The 13304-nt window shown below is 43.2% G+C and overlaps 1 protein-coding gene across 1 annotated transcript in view; it reads left to right on the forward strand.

The window, feature by feature from the left end:
* Nucleotides 1–12922, forward strand: part of lrrk2 (leucine-rich repeat kinase 2) — a 34405-nt gene extending 21483 nt beyond the window's left edge. Inside the window, exons 27-52 of the mRNA XM_085359466.1 lie at nucleotides 44–230; nucleotides 321–502; nucleotides 600–823; nucleotides 923–1050; nucleotides 2807–3025; nucleotides 4134–4335; nucleotides 4531–4619; nucleotides 5011–5198; nucleotides 5277–5431; nucleotides 5532–5663; nucleotides 6011–6190; nucleotides 6298–6444; nucleotides 6583–6695; nucleotides 6956–7146; nucleotides 7346–7506; nucleotides 7694–7864; nucleotides 8123–8223; nucleotides 8457–8669; nucleotides 9151–9356; nucleotides 9470–9542; nucleotides 9650–9840; nucleotides 10129–10281; nucleotides 10734–10951; nucleotides 11551–11619; nucleotides 11729–11863; nucleotides 12425–12922. Coding sequence (XP_085215592.1) covers nucleotides 44–230; nucleotides 321–502; nucleotides 600–823; nucleotides 923–1050; nucleotides 2807–3025; nucleotides 4134–4335; nucleotides 4531–4619; nucleotides 5011–5198; nucleotides 5277–5431; nucleotides 5532–5663; nucleotides 6011–6190; nucleotides 6298–6444; nucleotides 6583–6695; nucleotides 6956–7146; nucleotides 7346–7506; nucleotides 7694–7864; nucleotides 8123–8223; nucleotides 8457–8669; nucleotides 9151–9356; nucleotides 9470–9542; nucleotides 9650–9840; nucleotides 10129–10281; nucleotides 10734–10951; nucleotides 11551–11619; nucleotides 11729–11850 — 4015 coding nt within the window. The 3' untranslated portion in view covers nucleotides 11851–11863; nucleotides 12425–12922. The remainder of the gene's footprint in view (nucleotides 1–43; nucleotides 231–320; nucleotides 503–599; nucleotides 824–922; nucleotides 1051–2806; nucleotides 3026–4133; nucleotides 4336–4530; nucleotides 4620–5010; nucleotides 5199–5276; nucleotides 5432–5531; nucleotides 5664–6010; nucleotides 6191–6297; nucleotides 6445–6582; nucleotides 6696–6955; nucleotides 7147–7345; nucleotides 7507–7693; nucleotides 7865–8122; nucleotides 8224–8456; nucleotides 8670–9150; nucleotides 9357–9469; nucleotides 9543–9649; nucleotides 9841–10128; nucleotides 10282–10733; nucleotides 10952–11550; nucleotides 11620–11728; nucleotides 11864–12424) is intronic.
* Nucleotides 12923–13304: the final 382 nt, after the last annotated feature.

Here is a 13304-nt window from a genome sequence, read left to right on the forward strand (position 1 = left end):
CTCAAAGATTCTGATTCTCTACTTGCACGATCCGTCCTGTTAGGTTACGGTCAGTCGATATGAGAACCAACAGCATCGTTGTCCTGCCTGGCCCGGCGTCCTGGGTGTCCAGCATCATCAGAGAGCTGATGTTCAGTCAGAACTGCATACAGACTCTGGATCTCAGTGGACCTATCCACAAATGGACCAGACTGGAGAAACTCCACCTAAGTGCCAATAGGCTCACTGAGGTAAAAGAGAGCGTATACAGCACTTTCTAGAATGTAAACAACACATTGTTGTAAAGGGTTGTCTTTGAGGGTTGTGCTGTTTGCATTCAGATCCCCCCCCAGATTGGCTTGTTGGAAGGCCTGACTTCCCTGGATGTGAGTCATAACACTAACCTGCGCTCATTCCCAGATGAAATGGGAAAACTGAGCAGACTGTGGGACCTGCCACTAGATGGCCTTCAGCTGCAGCTGGATCTCAAACTCATTGGCAGCAAGACAAAAGACATAGTCAGGTCAGGCGGGGTTGACATTCTGCTGCTTTTTTTGTTTGTTTGTTTGTTTGTTTTTTATGTTATCTTGTATAAAGAACCATATATACTCTCCTGTCAGGTTCCTTCAGCAGCGGCTGAAGAAGGCGGTGCCATACTATCGGATGAAGCTCATCGTGGTGGGGAACGCAGGAAGTGGAAAGACCAGCCTGATCCAGCAGCTGATGAAGCTAAAACGCTCTCAGCTGAACTCAAAACAGACGTCTTTTGGCATTGACGTCCGCGACTGGACTGTCAGGGAAAGAGACAAGAAGAAAATGGTGTTGAATGTCTGGGACTTTTCAGGTTGGCCCTCTTGTAAAATCTGAAAAGATAAATTGACATTTGGATATCTTATTACACCAGCTGTGATTTTGAGGCCCTACCCGTATGTTTACCCCACAGGTGGAGAGGAGTTCAGTGGTTCTCACCCTCACTTCCTGACGTCCAGAGCTATTTACCTGGTAGTTTACAACATCAGCAAGGGAACTAGTCAAGTGGATGCTCTCAAACCTTGGCTCTTCAACATCAAAGTAAATCTAGTCATAAGAAATAAAAGTCTGTGAACTTGTAATCATTCTCCTGGCCTGATCTGAGCTGAGTCTGCAGTAGGGCAGCATTTACAGTGGGGCAAAAAAGTATTTAGTCAGCCACTGATTGTGCAAGTTCCCCCACCTAAAATGATGACAGAGGTCAGTAATTTGCACCAGAGGTACACTTCAACTGTGAGAGACAGAATGTGAAAAAAAAATCCATGAATCCACATGGTAGGATTTGTAAAGAATTTATTCGTAAATCAGGGTGGAAAATAAGTATTTGGTCAATAACAAAAATACAACTCAATACTTTGTAACATAACCTTTGTTGGCAATAACAGAGGTCAAACGTTTACTATAGGTCTTTACCAGGTTTGCACACACAGTAGCTGGTATTTTGGCCCATTCCTCCATGCAGATCTTCTCGAGAGCAGTGATGTTTTGGGGCTGTCGCCGAGCAACACGGACTTTCAACTCCCGCCACAGATTTTCTATGGGGTTGAGGTGTGGAGACTGGCTAGGCCACTCCAGGACTTTCAAATGCTTCTTACGGAGCCACTCCTTTGTTGCCCGGGCGGTGTGTTTTGGATCATTGTCATGTTGGAAGACCCAGCCTCGTTTCATCTTCAAAGTTCTCACTGATGGAAGGAGGTTTTGGCTCAAAATCTCACGATACATGGCCCCATTCATTCTGTCCTTAACACGGATCAGTCGTCCTGTCCCCTTGGCAGAAAAACAGCCCCATAGCATGATGTTTCCACCCCCATGCTTCACAGTAGGTATGGTGTTCTTGGGATGCAACTCAGTATTCTTCTTCCTCCAAACATGACGAGTTGAGTTTATACCAAAAAGTTCTACTTTGGTTTCATCTGACCACATGACATTCTCCCAATCCTCTGCTGTATCATCCATGTGCTCTCTGGCAAACTTCAGACGGGCCTGGACATGCACTGGCTTCAGCAGCGGAACACGTCTGGCACTGCGGGATTTGATTCCCTGCCGTTGTAGTGTGTTACTGATGGTGACCTTTGTTACTTTGGTCCCAGCTCTCTGCAGGTCATTCACCAGGTCCCCCCGTGTGGTTCTGGGATCTTTGCTCACCGTTCTCATGATCATTTTGACCCCACGGGATGAGATCTTGCGTGGAGCCCCAGATCGAGGGAGATTATCAGTGGTCTTGTATGTCTTCCATTTTCTGATGATTGCTCCCACAGTTGATTTTTTCACACCAAGCTGCTTGCCTATTGTAGATTCACTCTTCCCAGTCTGGTGCAGGTCTACAATACTTTTCCTGGTGTCCTTCGAAAGCTCTTTGGTCTTGGCCATGGCGGCGTTTGGAGTCTGACTGTTTGAGGCTGTGGACAGGTGTCTTTTATACAGATGATGAGTTCAAACAGGTGCCATTCATACAGGTAACGAGTGGGGGACAGAAAAGCTTCTTACAGAAGACGTTACAGGTCTGTGAGAGCCAGAGATTTTCCTTGTTTGAGGTGACCAAATACTTATTTTCCACCCTAATTTACGAATAAATTCTTTACAAATCCTACCATGTGAATTCATGGATTTTTTTTTCACATTCTGTCTCTCACAGTTGAAGTGTACCTCTGGTGCAAATTACTGACCTCTGTCATCATTTTAAGTGGGGGAACTTGCACAATCAGTGGCTGACTAAATACTTTTTTGCCCCACTGTAAGTTAACAGTTCATCTGGATATTTTAATGTATCTTCTATTCATTTGTTTATTTTCTTCAGGCAGTAGCACCGCTGTCTCCAGTCATTCTAGTGGGAACCCATACAGATGTGAGTGAGGACTCACAGCTGCAGAACTGCCTGAGCAAAATCAGACAGGAGCTCCTGACCCACCAAGGCTTCCCTATTATCAGGGATTATTACATGGTCTCAGTCTGTGAGGACTCAGATGCCATCGCCAGACTCCGCAAGGCCATTGTCCGGGAGGTCACCAGCTTCAAGGTAAAAGGAAACATAAGGAGACTAAGGAGATCATCTTTTTGGAATAATTCAAAAAGATGATCTCATATCATCCTTTCCTAACTGCTTCTCTTTGACCTCGATGGAAATCATCATTAGGTCAGGGAAAGGTGCAGAGGTTAGGCATAGCAAACTCATGCCTAACTGGGATTTCTGTGTGTGTGAAAAGACAAAAACAATACATAAGCTTCATCAAATGAATTAATTTGTCAGGTCTTTGAGCTGTGACTTTAAGCATGAGGAAGTGAATCGGAGGTGTCTGTCTGCTGGTTCAGGTGCAGGAGGGAACCAGTTAGAGAGACACTCAGAGTTTGTTGAAGAAAACCTGCCGGGGAGCAGGTGAAGTTCACGGTGACTGAGTTGTTAGCTAAACCTGCTTCCTGGAATAAGCCATTGGTCAGCTCTTTACACGTTTCCATGGTGGAGCAGTTTGTAATTGCGTAACTCTCCTCTGGAGTCTCTCAAGTCTCTTGAAAGCCACACAGTCAGCAGCTGTACCCAGTGTTTAAACTGGAAGTTTGCGCTGCTCTTACTTGTCATTATTGAAAACACTGCTTGGGTCTTTGTATGTGAACTGGCACATAGGGAGTAGATTGCCCTGCAAATTCACACTAATTTCCCCTACAATCTATATGAAATGTAAAATTCCCTCAATTCATCTCTTGAACTAACTAATTAAATAATATTCCTAAAGGCTGCAAAAAATGAATGGACTTAATTGTACAGAACCTTAAATACTCTCCGTTCAATCAGTAAAGCTCATAATCCTCATTTAGAGAGCGTATATTCTAATAATTTCTTTAAATAATGCAACAAGTTGAGAAAAACCAGATCTTATTACTGCAGATTAATGGTCATAGTTTAGCTGTGCAACAGTAAGTTATGCAATGAAATTAAAAACACACTTCTAATTATCATTTACATGATCTGCACCACTTTGTCAATTATGTTAAAGGGATTTCACGAATGACTGGATGGTCTGACTACGAACTGTGGGATGACATTATCTCATCTCATTTCATATACATACTCCAGTTTATTCTGTGCCAAGGGAGGTAATGAAGGCATTCATATCCTGTTCCCCTCATAGATACAAGACCAGCCTGTGATGGGTCAGCTGGTGCCAGACAGCTACGTGGAGCTGGAGCGCCGGATTCTTCAGGAAAGAGCCAGGGTTCCTCCAGAGTTCCCTGTCCTCAGGCACCATGAGCTCCTGCAGCTCATCCAAGACAGTCAGCTGCAGCTGGAGGAAGCTGAGCTCCCTCATGCCATCCACTTCCTCAGCGAAGTCGGTCAGTCTGAATTAGGCTAATAAAGCAAGCACTTTTCAACTGAATTTTTAGTTTTGAAAATAAAATAGCAGCTTTGCCTCAGCACTTTCACACTCACACAGTGATATCCTGCAGAGTAGCTTGGATATCCAGCTTGAGTGTGTTTTCACTTTGCGTCTCCATCTGACAAGTTTTGTTGCATCTTTGTCACTGCAGGTGTTCTATTGCACTTCGATGATCCTGCACTTGAGCTTCAGGAGCTTTACTTTATTGACCCACAGTGGCTATGCAGTGTCATCTCACAGGTAGCCCTTCTTGTTATGAATCACATGCATTTGGTTTTGTGTTTTTTTTTTTTAGGTTTTTTTTTTAGGTTTTTGAGAAAAAGAAAATAGTTTATTCATCCCAAAAGTTGGAAATTACTGTGTTAAAGCAGCAAGAACAGAGACAAACCACAGTTGAAAATTACACTAAAATGGGCTTAATTAGAACTTTACAATCTAAATATGACCCAATAAAGGGATTCAATCTTGAACCTTAAGGTGGTAAAGACTTTCTGTATTTGTCCTTCTAGCATCATAATATGACGACAATGATGATGATGATGAGGAGTTAGAGAGAGGTTTGGAACTTGGAGGATGGCCGTGTGAGAATTGTTGAATGCACAGATGCTTGTGTTATCTTTCCTCTGTGCAGAAACTGACCTTAAAGAGCTGTGGCTACTGGGAGCATCCTAAAGGAGTGGTCCAGCGCTCTGTCGTGGAAAAGTTTCTGTCTGAGACGAAGTGTTTCCCGAAGAGTCACCTGACACAGTTCTTGAAGCTGCTGGAGAAGTTTCAGATTGCTCTTCCGTTTGGCGAGGACCAGCTGCTGGTACCCAGCAGGTAGGCTGTGTCTTTGTGGAAATACAAGCAACAAATAACTGCTTCACACACGCTAACCACTCAACCCATAATCCACAGCTTGTCCAAACACAGACCCGTCATAGAACTGCCTCACTGTGAGAACTCTGAGGTGATCGTCCGACTGTATGAGATGCCGTACTTCCCCATGGATTACTGGTCTCGGCAGATCAGCCGCCTGCTAGAAACATCCTCCTACTTGCTTTGTGGAAGGGGTAAATTAAACATACACCAGTACATCAGTTGACTTCTTCAGTGCAATATTTAAAGAAGCCAATTGTTAACTGAATGCATTTCACACTCTGTGCTATCCAGAAAAAATGGTCCGACCCAACCGGATCTACTGGAGGAGAGGAATTTACCTGAACTGGTCCCAGGAGGCGTACTGTCTGGTGGAGGAAAATCCCTCCAGCTGTGTCAGAATAACCGTGCCCGCATCATGCAAAGGTGCTGTAGTATTTAAGGATGATAATTATCCTGAAATATCCAGTGTTTGAAAGCAATAAAAAGACAATGACCACAGAGAGCTGAGGCGAGATCGGACGAGCTCAGGGTGGTGTAACTCTATGGTGGTGTTACAGTTAAATGAAACTTCCATTTGTGGGTTAGTTACAATGAACCTTCATAAAAATGGCTTAAAAAAACACACATTATCGGCATTACCAACACTATGACATCCAGGGCTGAAAATGCATTACAGTACTGATAATTATTACTATGAGTTGTGGAGGTGTCTGCGATTGTTGTCTTAACAGTTTTCACTCCTTTGTAAGCCCTCATTTGCATTCCCCCAGGCCGGCTGCTGCTGGGTCAGGTGGTGGATCATATTGACTCCCTGCTGGAGGAATGGTTTCCCGGCCTGCTAAACACCGACATGCACGGCAGTGGAGAAGCTCTGCTGAAGAAGTGGGCTCTGTACAGCCCAGAGGATGGGCAGGAGTGGAGGAAGATTCCCCTGGAAGACATTTTTACAGGTGTGTGCACTAAAACATCAGCACTTGTATTGTTTCCTTAGTCAGGTCAGTTTTGTATTACTGTCATGGATTCAAGAAGTCTAAAATGATAACTTTGTTGATTGTAGATTTCTTGCGAGCGAGCGCAGAAAATCGGCCCTGCACTCTTCCCGTCTTTCAAACAGCCCCTGATCTGTTATTGAGTGACCAGCCTGCAGGAACAACACTTGACAGTGAAGAACTGGATGTAGATCTGTCTTTAGAGAACAGACTGGGTACGGCTGTGTAATGTCCCGATAATTTCTGTTTTTTATGAAAAAGCAGATTGTTAAAAGCACCATTTTTAATTTTGAACCTTCTTGTTTTAGTTTCATTTTTGTTTCTTAATTCTTTCATGTTGGTTTTGTTAACAGGGGACGGTGGCTTTGGAACTGTCTATCGAGGCGTCTATAAGAACGAAGACGTAGCTGTGAAGATATTCAACAAGCATGCTTCTGAGCTTTACATCTACAGACTCCTCAGACAGGTACCACTGAAACTTTGCTTACCAAAGTCCCAACATTCCTCTTCCTAACATCTCTGTGTCCCAGACACCTGTGTTTTCACTGTCCTTGTGGCTCAGCAGTGATTAGACATCATACATTGTTTCAGCAGGAAGAGTTGCACATCTACCTGACCTCTGTGTCTTTTGTATCTTTAAGAAATGACAAATGTCACCAGCCATTTCAGAGCTAAACTTTTGATGCATTTTGCCTTCATCGATTCACATTTCTCCCTGTTTTTCAGGAATTAGTCGTTTTGGGCCGCCTCCGTCACCCCAGCCTGGTGACCCTGCTGGCAGCCGGCTCGACTCCTCAGGTCCTGGTGATGGAGCTGGCTCTGCGCAGCTCTCTGGATTCCCTTTTCGAAAACAAGAACGTTAGCTTCAACCAAAAGCTCCAGCACAGGATTGCCCTGCAGGTGGCTGATGGGCTCAGGTAGAACGAAGAGCTGTTGACATGTTATCTTAACCCAGCATCAAGAAATTCTTCACATAATCATCAACTAATTTTAAGATTGTGTTTTAGATTTTAACCACCATAATAACTTTAAATATCTCTAAATCAGATTTAAATGCTCGTGTAAAGTACAGAAATCGACTTACCTGCTGTTTCTTTGTCAAACCTGTGTGATCAGGTACCTTCACTCAGCCATGATCATCTATCGGGATCTGAAGCCTCACAACATCCTCCTGTTCAACCTGAAGACCGACTCTGACATCATCGCCAAGATCACAGACTACGGCATCGCTCAGTACTGCTGCAGCATGGGAGTAAGAAGCTCTGAGGGGACAGCAGGTCAGAGTCCAAAGTGCCTGTTTTTTGGGGGTTTTTTTTCAATTATTATTTCATTGATCATGCGATCAGAATATTAAATTATTTTTAAAATCAGATTTTGAAGACATATTTGTCTTTGTGTTGTTGTTTTTTTGTCCACTTTGATTGGACTGCTTTATGATGTTATACTGTTATCAACTGATTACAGGTTTCCGAGCTCCAGAGGTCGCCCGAGGTAATGTGATTTATAATCAGCAGGCTGACGTGTTCTCGTTCGGCCTGCTGCTCTACGACCTGATGACCCGTGGCGAGCGCATTTTAGACGGCATGAAGTTTCCCAGCGAGTTTGATGAAATTGCAGTTCAGGGAAAGCTGCCAGGTGGGAATGCGACAGTTCACCTATAATCACTGACAGTGAATGTTAAGAAAAAGAGAGCCACCTCAGACATGGTACTAATAATGACCACGTACAAGTAACTAAATGCTTGACATTAAAGCCACATTAATTTAAAAGAAGGCAAAGTAGTACTCAGTTTCTATACTAGTATATTTGAATTGGATTTGCATTATATGTGTTGTTTTATATATTTCACAAGTTAAAGAGAATTCACTGAAGTGTGCATTACTTCTTCTACAGATCCAGTAAAACACTACGGTTGCTCACCTTGGCCCAGCTTTCAGGTTCTAATAAAGGAATGTCTGAGGGAGAGCCCACAGGATCGACCCACTTCGGCTCAGGTTAGGACCCGCAGACTGTGTAACCAGCTTGTTCACCTTTTCTATCTGAGAAAGGTGATGGTGGTGGTGCCACCGCCCCCTAGTGGCATTAAAGTGGATACTATGTAACAGAAATGCAGAAGTGCAAGCAGCAGATTTAAATTTAACTCGATTATGATTTTTAGTCCTACTTGAGTGATACACAATTAAGAGGCTTTTGTGTGTGTGTCTGTGTGTGTGTGTTATGGGTGGAGGTGTTTGACAGGTTGAATTCAGGTGAAATGCTGTGTCTTATGAGGGAGCTTGTGGTTCCCGGGGTTTTGAGTGCCGAGTGCTTCATTCTGAGCTCTCGCACCGCCGACAGCAATTCTTCCAGCCACCGGGTCTGGCTTGGTGGAGGCAGCAGGACCCAGAAGAAGGGATCCATCACAGCTGTGGACCTGAACACCAACACGGTCGCTACACAGGTACTGATACACAATGTTAATGTGGCAGAGGGCTGCCCCTCCCTGAACCTTGTTCTGCTGGAGGTTTCTTCTTGTTAAAAAGAAGTTTTTCCTTCCCACTGTTATCAAGTGCTTGCTCAGAAGGAGGGTCAGCTGATTGTTGGGGTTTTCTCTGTATTAGTGTAGGGTGTTTGCTTTACAATATAAAACACCTTTCCGTTGGGCATCTTTCTTTGCCTTTAGACAATAATTCTGATGGCAAAAGAACCAAACGGGACAGGCGAAAAAAAGAAACAAAAACAATATAAAACACCTTGAAGCAACTGTTACTGTGATTTGGTGCTATATAAATGAAACTGAATTGAAAGTTTTTGATTTCACACGTTTGATGCAATTTAATTCATTTAGCGTCTTGTTTCTTTACATCTTCTTTGAGATCTCATACATTATAATCCCTGTAAAAATGATTCTCTTATCATGGAATTATAATTTGCATTCACAGGCTGGTTCATTCGAGGTCGACACCAGTCCCGTCCTGTGCCTCGTGACTGTCCAAATCCCAAACGAGGACAGCGATTGGCTGGTGGCAGGCACCCAGTCTGGCTCTTTAGTGGTCATCAACAGTCGAGACACGTCGACTTGGCACCACCTGCAAAGGGTCACCGACGCCGTCACATCACTGTACTTCCACGTACACCCTCGACGCACGTAAGCATGTGAAAAAGTGCACTGTGAACTGCTGCAGTTCCGGTTTAGGTCGTATTATAACCACTTCTATATGTTCCCTGTTGATCTCTTTTTTAAAATTTGTTTGTTTTTAGTCAAAGAAAGAATTATTTGCTGGTTGGGACAGCAGATGGAATTCTTAGCATTTATGAGGACTCTGTGCTCAAGGTAAGTATTCAAGGATAAAGAAAAAGCCCTTTTTTGATTGTTTAACGGATGATATTCTGATACATGCTAATTGTGCACATTTATCAGCTGGAATTCTTGTTTTTTAGCAGGAGAACGGCCAACCGGTTAAAACGCTCAGTGTGGGCCACGTCAACACTCCGGTCATGTGTTTGGGCCAGTCGGTGCATTCACTGGACAGCAGGTCTGTGTGGGCCGGCTGCGGATCCAAGATCCTTTCCTTCACCACTGACTATGATGTCTGCAAGTCCATCGACACAAGACCGAACCTCTTTTCTCAGTAAGTCTGTGTGGGAATGTCAGGCAGCTCGTTCTGTAAACAAATGCATATATATGATATATTCCAGCTCCATTTACATAATATATGAATGGAGTGTCGTTTTCAAGGTGCTATGAAGATTAGAAAGTATGAAGTGTGATCAAAATGTTTCAGGAGTTGTCTTTTAAAAAGACACAAAACACTTGGAAATGGTCATGTGAATGTCTCATCTGGACTTCTTTACAACTGATTGCGTAACAGCAAAATTCTGTGTCTTTGTGTGTTCGTGTGTGCGCGTACGCCCTTCAGCCAGCAGCGGTCACTGGGGAGCGAGGCGTGTGTGTATCGTATGGTTGTGGATAAATACGTGTACCTCAGCAAAGCCAGGACAACAACTGTTGAGGTTTGGGACAAGAGGAGCGAGAGGATGGTGGACTGTATTGACTGTGCTCAGATTATTAGGTACGCTCGCACGTGACACACACTGACATACGGAAATTTTTCTGCAGTTACAAAGTCGCAGTGACTGTTAACTTCCACTAAATAAAACTGTATTTTTCTACTCCATGTCTTTGGAGTATGAATGTAGTGCATACAGACATACAGCAGGCCCCCTCCAACCAGAGGGAACAGCAGAGGCAGATCTCTTGCATTATTAGCTGCAGACACTGACTGAATAAACAGTGAGAATGAGAACACAGGGATCAGAAACAAAAGGTAAAAGATGATGCAGAGCAGCCCACGGTTTGAAATTAACGTGCGATTTTGAAAAGACACCAAACATTACCGAGCACTTAGCAAGAACATTAACTGAGCAGGAAAACTGCAGGTGACTGTTGTCAGTCTGTTTTTCAAAATTCAGATAGTTTTCCACACAACAGCAGCTGCATGCTAATGCCATCCGTTCCCCGCAGACGTGACAGAGGCGGGCACGGCAGAGAAGCTGAGCTGCCCTCTGAGGCGTCGCCCTCCTTGGCCACAGTGAAGGCCCTGCTCTTGCCAAGCGCCGCCATGCTCTGGATCGGCACTAGAAGGGGCCACCTGCTGCTACTGGAGCTCCCCAAACACCAAATTCTGCAGGTCATGGAGCCCCACTGTGATTCTCTCCGCTGTATGGCATCTGCACTCATACGTGGGTCCTTTTTGTTTTTAGTTTGACCTTTAATTTCATGCCACTCTCCTGGCAGATTAGCAGATCCGCACGGTTCCTGGTTGGTGTGGATGTATTGTTACAGTAATAATAATAAAGCCAACCACAGCATTCATTTAATGGAACAGAAGCGTCATACATTTATGCACCTTATATACTTGCTGATGTCGCTCGATGTTGTTGTCTAAAATTGTATATTAAAAGTGGAAAAATATTTTGTGGAACAGCTCCCTCATCAGTGCACAGATATGTGCTCATGTGCAGGGCGTCTGCGGTCCAATATCTTCTTACTGCTGATGGTTACTGTGAGATAACAGATAACAGGACACTAGGCAGTTGAAGTACCTCTTAAAACATTACATGTGATTGAAATTGTGTTTCCTGCACACACTGCCGTTTCATGTTCATATTGAAGATTGCTTAAAGTAAAAATATCACATCAACATTATTTTGCCCCCCCAAAAAATAAGAGTTGAATTAAAGAAGAAATTAAAAATTGATGACCAAGTTCATTGATTCTTTGTTTGTGTCAGTCGGTGTGAAAACGTTGCAGTTTTCTGTTTTTCTGTTTTTTTTAATAGAAACACTTAACAGGGAGAATGTGGTGCTGGTGTTGGGCCGAAGACAAACTCAGCACAAGAATCAAAATGGTGAGTCCGACGGTTCATTGTTTCTCACACGACCTTGAAAGCGGCGATCCTGCTGTGCAGGGTTTTTTTTCTTCATCTGTTCAAAGTGTTTGTTTGTCTCGGCTGTCAGATGAAGAGTCTGTGCTTACGATGTGGAACAGCATGCTCCCGGTGGAGGTCAAAGACCTGAGAAAGCACTGCGAGAAGAGAGAGCAGATCGCAGCCAAAATGAGAGAGCAGCTCCACCAATGAGCACACTGACTTTGTATGTTTTCACTTTTTTACATCCTGCTTCTCAGCTCATATATGGATTTGTTTTTATGCTACTGTCATTGCTTCATTTTTACTTTTATGAAAATCTCAATTAAAAAAGGACTATGGGAGGATGCCAGAGAGAACCCACAAACACACAGGAGAATCGGGGGACAGCATGGTGGTTAGCACCATGGCCTCATAGCAACAAGGTGTAGGCTCCAGATCCACTTGCCTGTGTGGTGTTTGAGTGTGTTCTCACACAGCCCAGCGACATGCATGCTAGGTTAAACTTCTGAATTGGCTCTAGGTGTAAATGATTGTCCATCTGTTAGACTGTGACAGATTGTCGAGATGTCCGGGGTGTAGCCCCGCCTCTCGCCCTGTCACAGCTGGGACAGCCTTCAGTCAGAGTTGGATAAGCAAGAAAAAACCAGATGTACAGATGGCTTAACTGGAATCTCTAATGATGCTTTAGGTCATCCAAAAATACGAAACACTTTAAAGGATTCAAAGACTTTCTTTGAACTGTTTTGATTATTGTGTTAATCCTTTTTTTTTTTTTTTTTTGCAGAATGTTTGTTGAAAAGGGATCAACTTCCCACTGCAGGAGTATCTCGGCAGTGCACGCTGAAAGGGGCGCGTTACCTCAGTTTCTAATAGCCATTCAAACTTTCCAGCACACTGACCCTGGAAGAGCACTAATAAGGGGACGACTTTGTAATGAACTGGTCAAAAGAATCTAATTCAACAAATGTTTCTCGATGTTCTTGATGATGCACATTTGCACCACTTTTTATCAGATGAAGAGAACCTTTAATTACTTTGTCAGAAGGGACACAAAAGGTTTCATTTGTGTTTTCAGAGCATATGTACTAAACCTGCTCCTGATAGATAACTAGAAAGCCAAAGGAAGGAAAAAAAGCCCTCAAAGTGTACATTTGACTATTTATTTTATATGTTTACCATTGAGCTCCATCACGCCACATCAGTAAACAGGAAATGAACATCTCATAATGCTGCCTGCTTTTCTCAAATTTATATTTCCTGTTGTTTAAAGTGAATGTGATTGTGCCAAACACAAGTAACTACAGTTTTATGTACTGTGATGGCTCTTTGTTGTGTCGCTTTACGGAGTATGTTCACAAAAAGACAGAAGATGAGAAAAATGTATTTTTTATAAGAAGGAAATGTAGAGAAAATTTGAATGATTTGGTGTTAATTTGCACTTTTTTCTCATTTTCCAGTCGCATGTTGTACATTGAACAATGTGTTTTTCTGAGTAGTGGGATACTGTACATACTGGGAATAATCTCAAATTGCACTGCAAGAATAAAAGCAACAAACTGATTTCTAGTGTGTGGTTATGTTTAAGCTTTAATCAGAGGGAAAAGACATTAAAATTGAAGCTTTTTGATGGAAAAGAAAATATTTACAGAGTAAAAAAACAAAGA

This window comes from Diplotaxodon limnothrissa, linkage group LG7, assembly GCF_057381915.1.
Source record: "Diplotaxodon limnothrissa isolate DT_005_m linkage group LG7, D_limnothrissa_male_GT1.1, whole genome shotgun sequence".
NCBI classification, from domain to species: Eukaryota; Metazoa; Chordata; class Actinopteri; order Cichliformes; family Cichlidae; genus Diplotaxodon; species Diplotaxodon limnothrissa.